Source organism: Engystomops pustulosus, chromosome 7 (assembly GCF_040894005.1).
Source record: "Engystomops pustulosus chromosome 7, aEngPut4.maternal, whole genome shotgun sequence".
NCBI lineage: Eukaryota > Metazoa > Chordata > Amphibia > Anura > Leptodactylidae > Engystomops > Engystomops pustulosus.
Window position 1 is genome coordinate 180,361,856 of NC_092417.1, and position 10,522 is coordinate 180,372,377.

The window sequence follows — 10,522 nt, forward strand, 5'->3', positions numbered from 1 at the left end:
CACCAGGAAGAAGAAGGTGAACTCCAGGGACCTGAGCGGGGAAGTGACACATGCAGGATATCGGGCGCACGATCTTAGTGACTCCCCGCACAGCGCATTATACACGGACAATGCACTTACATGCACCAGGAAGAAGAAGGTGAACTCCAGGGACCTGAGCGGGGAAGTGACACATGCAGGATATCGTACGCAGGATCTTAGTGACTCCCCGCACAGCGCATTATTCACAGACAATGCACTTACATGCACCAGGAAGAAGAAGGTGAACTCCGGGGACCTGAGCGGGGAAGTGACACATGCAGGATATCGGGCGCCGGATCTTAGTGACTCCCCACACAGCGCATTATACACGGACAATGCACTTACATGCACCAGGAAGAAGAAGGTGAACTCCGGGGACCTGAGCGGGGAAGTGACACATGCAGGATATCGGGGGCATGATCTTAGTAACTCCCCGCACAGCGCATTATACACGGACAATGCACTTACATGCACCAGGAAGAAGAAGGTGAACTCCGGGGACCTGAGCGGGGAAGAGACACATGCAGGATATCGGGCGCAGGATCTTAGTGACTCCCCGCACAGCGCATTATACACGGACAATGCACTTACATGCACCAGGAAGAAGAAGGTGAACTCCAGGGACCTGAGCGGGGAAGAGACACATGCAGGATATCGGGTGCAGGATCTTAGTGATTCGCGGCAGCTCCGAATCCTCGACGGATAATGCACCTTGGGGATCGCGCAGGGATCGGGTAAGTGAATGCGCCCCATTGTTGTTATTCTTATTTGTAAACCCCCCCCCATAACGGGTGCGATTTTGTATCCGCTGTTCTCTTTACCTTGTATAACCCCCCCCCCCTTCCTTCTTTTGTCTGCTTGTTCTTTTTTAAAAATTTTAAATATGTAAAAAATATAGTTACTGCACAATGTAAAAAGAGCATCACTCACCCTCCCCCCATTATATCACAAACCCCAATGTACAGCAGCCCCACAAGCTCCTCCCTCCTACACATTAGTCCCTCCCTCAACAACGAGACTTCGCAATTGCTTTCACATTAAACAAACCCCGCCCCTTTCTTGATCTATCACGTGACATATCCGTCATATTTCCGCGGCACACCGGAAGTTCGTCTCTGTACTTCCTGTCCGTTCTGCATTAGTGTCCCCGCACAACTTTCTCTGGTGATATTCGGTTCCGCTCATCATGGAGGCGGCTGAGGATCTGTTTGAGGGTATCGTGATGTGTGAGGAGAGGTGAGACCTCAGTCTGGACGATCCTCTGCGCTGACACATTGTAACAAATAGCAGCGAGGATATGGCGGGTGCTGAGCCTGGAGGGGTCAGTGAGGTGTTATCACATCTTCATGTGTCCCTGCAGGTACCACGGGGAGGGATACGATGAAGGATTCACCGAGGGAAATCGCATCGGAGAGATGGAGGGAAAACAGTATGGCGCTGTGTACGGGGCGCAAGCGGGATCAGAGGTAAGTGTGGGTGAGCGGGGTCAGAGGTAAGTGGGGGCGAGCGGGGTCAGAGGTAAGTGTGGGCGAGCGGGGTCAGAGGTAAGTGTGGGCGAGCGGGGTCAGAGGTAAGTGTGGGCGAGCGGGGTCAGAGGTAAGTGTGGGCGAGCGGGGTCAGAGGTAAGTGTGGGCGAGCGGGGTCAGAGGTAAGTGTGGGCGAGCGGGGTCAGAGGTAAGTGTGGGCGAGCGGGGTCAGAGGTAAGTGTGGGCGAGCGGGGTCAGAGGTAAGTGTGGGCGAGCGGGGTCAGAGGTAAGTGTGGGCGAGCGGGGTCAGAGGTAAGTGTGGGCGAGCGGGGTCAGAGGTAAGTGTGGGCGAGCGGGGTCAGAGGTAAGTGTGGGCGAGCGGGGTCAGAGGTAAGTGTGGGCGAGCGGGGTCAGAGGTAAGTGTGGGCGAGCGGGGTCAGAGGTAAGTGTGGGCGAGCGGGGTCAGAGGTAAGTGTGGGCGAGCGGGGTCAGAGGTAAGTGTGGGCGAGCGGGGTCAGAGGTAAGTGTGGGCGAGCGGGGTCAGAGGTAAGTGTGGGCGAGCGGGGTCAGAGGTAAGTGTGGGCGAGCGGGGTCAGAGGTAAGTGTGGGCGAGCGGGGTCAGAGGTAAGTGTGGGCGAGCGGGGTCAGAGGTAAGTGTGGGCGAGCGGGGTCAGAGGTAAGTGTGGGCGAGCGGGGTCAGAGGTAAGTGTGGGCGAGCGGGGTCAGAGGTAAGTGTGGGCGAGCGGGGTCAGAGGTAAGTGTGGGCGAGCGGGGTCAGAGGTAAGTGTGGGCGAGCGGGGTCAGAGGTAAGTGTGGGCGAGCGGGGTCAGAGGTAAGTGTGGGCGAGCGGGGTCAGAGGTAAGTGTGGGCGAGCGGGGTCAGAGGTAAGTGTGGGCGAGCGGGGTCAGAGGTAAGTGTGGGCGAGCGGGGTCAGAGGTAAGTGTGGGCGAGCGGGGTCAGAGGTAAGTGTGGGCGAGCGGGGTCAGAGGTAAGTGTGGGCGAGCGGGGTCAGAGGTAAGTGTGGGCGAGCGGGGTCAGAGGTAAGTGTGGGCGAGCGGGGTCAGAGCTAAGTGGGGGTGAGGGATCCCTCTACTGGGCCATCTCAAGTAACAAGAGCCTTTTATGGGGTCACTCTGTGATTGTTGGGTGTGACCTTCCCCCTGCTGTCCTCTTAACTACTCCCCCCATCATCTTTGACCTGTATTCCCATGCTTGCAGTGTATATGTGTGCAGGTGTACACGTATCTCTCCCTACTGTAAATGATTCTCTTATCTTGTGACTCCAGAACAGTCTGTTCCCTACATGACACCTGTGGATTAACCCTTCCTACATCGGTCATCGAACAGCATCTCTATCTGTGTGTACTGTAACCCATCAGCCATGTCCTGTGTCCTGACACCTTTCTATCATAGCCAGCAGTGGTCAGGGGTCAGCATGGGCGCTCTGACCCCTCTGTGACTACACCCCCATACACAGCGAGCTGCCATGTCCTGTGTGTCCTGACACCTTTCTATCATAGCCAGCAGTGGTCAGGGGTCAGCATGGGTGCACTGACCTCTCTGTGACTACACCCCTCATACACAGCGAGCTGCCATGTCCTGTGTGTCCTGACACCTTTCTATCATAGCCAGCAGTGGTCAGGGGTCAGCATGGGGGCTCTGACCCCTCTGTGACTACACCCCCCATACACAGGGAGCTGCCATGTCCTGTGTGTCCTGACACCTTTCTATCATAGCCAGCAGTGGTCAGGGGTCAGCATGGGTGCTCTGACCCCTCTGTGACTACACCTCCCATACACAGCGAGCTGCCATGTCCTGTGTGTCCTGACACCTTTCTATCATAGCCAGCAGTGGTCAGGGGTCAGCATGGGTGCTCTGACCTCTCTGTGACTACATCCCCCATACACAGCGAGCTGCCATGTCCTGTGTGTCCTGACACCTTTCTATCATAGCCAGCAGTAGTCAGGGGTCAGCATGGGTGCTCTGTCCCCTCTGTGACTACACCCCCCATACACAGCGAGCTGCCATGTCCTGTGTGTCCTGACACCTTTCTATCATAGCCAGCAGTGGTCAGGGGTCAGCATGGGCGCTCTGACCCCTCTGTGACTACACCCCTATACACAGCCAGCTGCCATGTCCTGTGTGTCCTGACACCTTTCTATCATAGCCAGCAGTGGTCAGGGGTCAGCATGGGTGCTCTGACCCCTCTGTGACTACACCCCCCATACACAGTGAGCTGCCATGTCCTGTGTCCTGACACCTTTCTATCATAGCCAGCAGTGGTCAGGGGTCAGCATGGGCGCTCTGACCTCTCTGTGACTACACCCCCCATACACAGGGAGCTGCCATGTCCTGTGTCCTGACACCTTTCTATCATAGCCAGCAGTGGTCAGGGGTCAGCATGGGTGCTCTGACCCCTCTGTGACTACACCCCCCATACACAGTGAGCTGCCATGTCCTGTGTCCTGACACCTTTCTATCATAGCCAGCAGTGGTCAGGGGTCAGCATGGGCGCTCTGACCTCTCTGTGACTACACCCCCCATACACAGCCAGCTGCCATGTCCTGTGTGTCCTGACACCTTTCTATCATAGCCAGCAGTGGTCAGGGGTCAGCATGGGCGCTCTGACCCCTCTGTGACTACACCCCCCATACACAGCGAGCTGCCATGTCCTGTGTGTCCTGACACCTTTCTATCATAGCCAGCAGTGGTCAGGGGTCAGCATGGGCGCTCTGACCCCTCTGTGACTACACCCCCCATACACAGCGAGCTGCCATGTCCTGTGTGTCCTGACACCTTTCTATCATAGCCAGCAGTGGTCAGGGGTCAGCATGGGCGCTCTGACCCCTCTGTGACTACACCCCCCATACACAGCGAGCTGCCATGTCCTGTGTGTCCTGACACCTTTCTATCATAGCCAGCAGTGGTCAGGGGTCAGCATGGGCGCTCTGACCCCTCTGTGACTACACCCCATACACAGCGAGCTGCCATGTCCTGTGTGTCCTGACACCTTTCTATCATAGCCAGCAGTGGTCAGGGGTCAGCATGGGCGCTCTGACCTCTCTGTGACTACACCCCCCATACACAGCGAGCTGCCATGTCCTGTGTCCTGACACCTTTCTATTATAGCCAGCAGTGGTCAGGGGTCAGCATGGGCGCTCTGACCTCTCTGTGACTACACCCCCCATACACAGCGAGCTGCCATGTCCTGTGTCCTGACACCTTTCTATTATAGCCAGCAGTGGTCAGGGGTCAGCATGGGTGCTCTGACCCCTCTGTGACTACACCCCCCATACACAGCGAGCTGCCATGTCCTGTGTCCTGACACCTTTCTATTATAGCCAGCAGTGGACAGGGGTCAGCATGGGTGCTCTGACCCCTCTGTGACTTCACCCCCCATACACAGCGAGCTGCCATGTCCTGTGTGTCCTGACACCTTTCTATCAGAGCCAGCAGTGGTCAGGGGTCAGCATGGGTGCTCTGACCCCTCTGTGACTACACCCCCCATACACAGCGAGCTGCCATGTCCTGTGTCCTGACACCTTTCTATCATAGCCAGCAGTGGTCAGGGGTCAGCATGGGTGCTCTGACCCCTCTGTGACTACACCCCCCATACACAGCGAGCTGCCATGTCCTGTGTGTCCTGACACCTTTCTATCATAGCCAGCAGTGGTCAGGGGTCAGCATGGGCACTCTGACCCCTCTGTGATTACACCCCCCATACACAGCGAGCTGCCATGTCCTGTGTGTCCTGACACCTTTCTATCATAGCCAGCAGTGGTCAGGGATCAGCATGGGCGCTCTGACCCCTCTGTGACTACACCCCCATACACAGCGAGCTGCCATGTCCTGTGTGACCTGACACCTTTCTATCATAGCCAGCAGTGGTCAGGGGTCAGCATGGGCGCTCTGACCCCTCTGTGACTACACCCCCCATACACAGTGAGCTGCCATGTCCTGTGTGTCCTGACACCTTTCTATCATAGCCAGCAGTGGTCAGGGGTCAGCATGGGTGCTCTGACCCCTCTGTGACTACACCCCCCATACACAGCGAGCTGCCATGTCCTGTGTCCTGACACCTTTCTATCATAGCCAGCAGTGGTCAGGGGTCAGCATGGGCGCTCTGACCCCTCTGTGACTACACCTCCCATACACAGCGAGCTGCCATGTCCTGTGTGTCCTGACACCTTTCTATCATAGCCAGCAGTGGTCAGGGGTCAGCATGGGTGCTATGACCCCTCTGTGACTACACCCCCCATACACAGCGAACTGCCATGTCCTGTGTCCTGACACCTTTCTATCATAGCCAGTAGTGGTCAGGGGTCAGCATGGGTGCTCTGACCCCTCTGTGACTACACCCCCCATACACAGCGAGCTGCCATGTCCTGTGTGTCCTGACACCTTTCTATCATAGCCAGCAGTGGTCAGGGGTCAGCATGGGTTCTCTGACCTCTCTGTGACTACACCCCCCATACACAGCGAGCTGCCATGTCCTGTGTGTCCTGACACCTTTCTATCATAGCCTGCAGTGGTCAGGGGTCAGCATGGGCGCTCTGACCCCTCTGTGATTACACCCCCATACACAGCGAGCTGCCATGTCCTGTGTGTCCTGACACCTTTCTATCATAGCCAGCAGTGGTCAGGGGTCAGCATGGGCGCTCTGACCCCTCTGTGACTACACCCTCCATACACAGCGAGCTGCCATGTCCTGTGTGTCCTGACACCTTTCTATCATAGCCAGCAGTGGTCAGGGGTCAGCATGGGTGCTCTGACCCCTCTGTGACTACACCCCCCATACACAGCGAGCTGCCATGTCCTGTGTCCTGACACCTTTCTATCATAGCCAGCAGTGGTCAGGGGTCAGCATGGGCGCTCTGACCCCTCTGTGACTACACCCCCCATACACAGCGAGCTGCCATGTCCTGTGTGTCCTGACACCTTTCTATCATAGCCAGCAGTGGTCAGGAGTCAGCATGGGGCTCTGACCCCTGTGTGACTACACCCCCCATACACAGCGAGCTGCCATGTCCTGTGTGTCCTGACACCTTTCTATCATAGCCAGCAGTGGTCAGGGGTCAGCATGGGCACTCTGACCCCCCTGTGACTACACCCCCCATACACAGCGAGCTGCCATGTCCTGTGTCCTGACACCTTTCTATCATAGCCAGCAGTGGTCAGGGGTCAGCATGGGTGCTCTGACCCCTCTGTGACTACACCCCCCATACACAGCAAGCTGCCATGTCCTGTGTCCTTACACTTTCTATCATAGCCAGCAGTGGTCAGGGGTCAGCATGGGTGCTCTGACCCCTCTGTGACTACACCCCCCATACACAGCGAGCTGCCATGTCCTGTGTCCTGACACCTTTCTATTATAGCCAGCAGTGGTCAGGGGTCAGCATGGGTGCTCTGACCTCTCTGTGACTACACCCCCCATACACAGCGAGCTGCCATGTCCTGTGTGTCCTGACACCTTTCTATCATAGCCAGCAGTGGTCAGGGGTCAGCATGGGCGCTCTGACCCCTCTGTGACTACACCCCCTATACACAGCGAGCTGCCATGTCCTGTGTGTCCTGACACCTTTCTATCATAGCCAGCAGTGGTCAGGGGTCAGCATGGGTGCTCTGACCCCTGTGTGACTACACCCCCCATACACAGCGAGCTGCCATGTCCTGTGTCCTGACACCTTTCTATCATAGCCAGCAGTGGTCAGGGGTCAGCATGGGTGCTCTGACCTCTCTGTGACTACACCCCCCATACACAGCGAGCTGCCATGTCCTGTGTGTCCTGACACCTTTCTATCATAGCCAGCAGTGGTCAGGGGTCAGCATGAGCACTCTGACCCCTCTGTGACTACACCCCCATACACAGCGAGCTGCCATGTCCTGTGTGTCCTGACACCTTTCTATCATAGCCAGCAGTGGTCAGGGGTCAGCATGGGCGCTCTGACCCCTCTGTGACTACACCCCCCATACACAGCGAGCTGTCATGTCCTGTGTGTCCTGACACCTTTCTATCATAGCCAGCAGTGGTCAGGGGTCAGCATGGGCGCTCTGACCTCTCTGTGACTACACCCCCCATACACAGCGAGCTGCCATGTCCTGTGTCCTGACACCTTTCTATCATAGCCAGCAGTGGTCAGGGGTCAGCATGGGCGCTCTGACCCCTCTGTGACTACACCCCCCGTACACAGCGAGCTGCCATGTCCTGTGTCCTGACACCTTTCTATCATAGCCAGCAGTGGTCAGGGGTCAGCATGGGTGCTCTGACCTCTCTGTGACTACACCCCCATACACAGCGAGCTGCCATGTCCTGTGTCCTGACACCTTTCTATCATAGCCAGCAGTGGTCAGGGGTCAGCATGGGCGCTCTGACCCTTCTGTGACTACACCGCCATACACAGCGAGCTGCCATGTCCTGTGTGTCCTGACACCTTTCTATCATAGCCAGCAGTGCTCAGGGGTCAGCATGGCTGCTCTGACCCCTCTGTGACTACACCCCCATACACAGCGAGCTGCCATGTCCTGTGTGTCCTGACACCTTTCTATCATAGCCAGCAGTGGTCAGGGGTCAGCATGGGCACTCTGACCCCTCTGTGACTACACCCCCCATACACAGCGAGCTGCCATGTCCTGTGTGTCCTGACACCTTTCTATCATAGCCAGCAGTGGTCAGGGGTCAGCATGGGCGCTCTGACCCCTCTGTGACTACACCCCCCATACACAGCGAGCTGCCATGTCCTGTGTGTCCTGACACCTTTCTATCATAGCCAGCAGTGGTCAGGGGTCAGCATGGGTTCTCTGACCCCTCTGTGACTACATCGCCCATACACAGCGAGCTGCCATGTCCTGTGTCCTGACACCTTTCTATCATAGCCAGCAGTGGTCAGGGGTCAGCATGGGTTCTCTGACTCCTCTGTGACTACATCGCCCATACACAGGGAGCTGCCGTGTCCTGTGTGTCCTGACACCTTTCTATCATAGCCAGCAGTGGTCAGGGGTCAGCATGGGCGCTCTGACCCCTCTGTGACTACACCCCCCCATACACAGCAAGCTGCCATGTCCTGTGTGTCCTGACACCTTTCTATCATAGCCAGCAGTGGTCAGGGGTCAGCATGGGCGCTCTGACCCCTCTGTGACTACACCCCCCATACACAGCGAGCTGCCATGTCCTGTGTGTCCTGACACCTTTCTATCATAGCCAGCAGAGGTCAGCATGGGCGCTCTGACCCCTCTGTGACTACACCCCCCATACACAGCGAGCTGCCATGTCCTGTATCCTGACACCTTTCTATCATAGCCAACAGTGGTCAGGGGTCAGCATGGGCGCTCTGACCCCTCTGTGACTACACCCCCCATACACAGCGAGCTGCCATGTCCTGTGTGTCCTGACACCTTTCTATCATAGCCAGCACTGGTCAGGGGTCAGCATGGGCGCTCTGACCCCTCTGTGACTACATCCCCATACACAGCGAGCTGCCATGTCCTGTGTGTCCTGACACCTTTCTATCATAGCCAGCAGTGGTCAGGGGTCAGCATGGGCGCTCTGACCCCTCTGTGACTACACCCCCATACACAGCGAGCTGCCATGTCATGTGTGTCCTGACACCTTTCTATCATAGCCAGCAGTGGTCAGGGGTCAGCATGGGTGCTCTGACCTCTCTGTGACTACATCCCCATACACAGCAAGCTGCCATGTCCTGTGTGTCCTGACACCTTTCTATCATAGCCAGCAGTGGTCAGGGGTCAGCATGGGCGCTCTGACCCCTCTGTGACTACACCCCCCATACACAGCGAGCTGCCATGTCCTGTGTGTCCTGACACCTTTCTATCATAGCCAGCACTGGTCAGGGGTCAGCATGGGCGCTCTGACCCCTCTGTGACTACATCGCCCATACACAGGGAGCTGCCATGTCCTGTGTGTCCTGACACCTTTCCTTATTTTCTCTCCTTTTCCAGCTCGGTTGTTATCTGGGTTTTGCTTCCTCGTGGCGTCTCCTTCTCTCTTCCTCCAATGATGAAAAGCAGAGGTTCGCTCATTTTTCTTTTTGTATGTAATTTTATAAGAAAACGATGTGAACCTGATCCCGCACAGTATCCAGGACTGACCAGCGCTTCCTCCCTGCATTACCAGACATGGCCTGTGCAGGCGGGGGGCGCTGTGTTTAGATAAATGTGGGCTATTCCTTTATAGAACCTCCTGTATTCTCTCACTGTTCATTTTACTGCGAGTCTAATACAGAATTCTTATTATCCTTTTTATTTCAGCAAAAAAGTAAAGACCTTGGACTCTCTGCTGAAGATGATTCAGACTTTTCCTACAGACGATGCGACTAATGAGCGGCTGCAGGAGGAACTCACCAGGGTCCGGGGCAAAGTGAAGCAGGTTGGTGCCAGCGTCCACAGATTGGTGACCTGAGGGAGGGTGGAGGGGGCCCCCGTCTGGTGGGGCCACTAATGACTGATGGGGGCGTCTCAGCAGTGATCACAGTCTGTTCTGCGTTCCTTACCGGCTCCATGAGTAACATTGTATCTTATCAGATGCTATGATTTGCTGGTGACATCATCATGGAGGCGGAGCCAGAGGAATGTGAAGTGTTAATGGGTGGGTGGGTACAGCTGAGGGTCCACATGCTGCTCTCGCATTGCCGTTCTCCTTCTCTACTCCACTTTTTACCCTCTGTGGCGTCTGGGGGCCCCCCCTATGCGATGTTTGGGGCCCCGCTCTGCCGCCCCCCCGGCTGCTCTAAACTTTTTTTGCTTTTTCTCTCCAGGTTTGTTCTCTGCTGAACGTTCAGCCTGACTTTGGAATGAGACATGACGGTCCTGGCCTCTCCTTCTGATGGCGGCAGTGAAGATGATGACCCCCGCTGGGCCCCGGGGCCGCGCTGTGACTGGTTTGGAGTAGGACAGATAGAGTGTATAGAGTGATTCCTGCAGGAGACCCGTGTGCCCGCCGCTGCTGAGAACCAAAAATCTATGAAGATTATTTTATATTTTATTGTTTTTATTCAGGTATTAAATTATTAACCCTTTCA

The 10,522-nt window shown here is 56.1% G+C and overlaps 1 protein-coding gene across 1 annotated transcript; it reads left to right on the top strand.

Annotated features, from left to right (window-relative positions):
- Positions 1–1,103: 1,103 nt before the first annotated feature.
- On the top strand, positions 1,104–10,522 carry LTO1 (LTO1 maturation factor of ABCE1). Its single transcript, XM_072114405.1, has 5 exons — positions 1,104–1,257; positions 1,382–1,487; positions 9,444–9,514; positions 9,753–9,870; positions 10,259–10,522. Exons 1-5 carry the CDS (start codon positions 1,208–1,210, stop codon positions 10,325–10,327), a joined length of 414 nt encoding a protein of 137 aa, XP_071970506.1. The 5' UTR covers positions 1,104–1,207; the 3' UTR covers positions 10,328–10,522.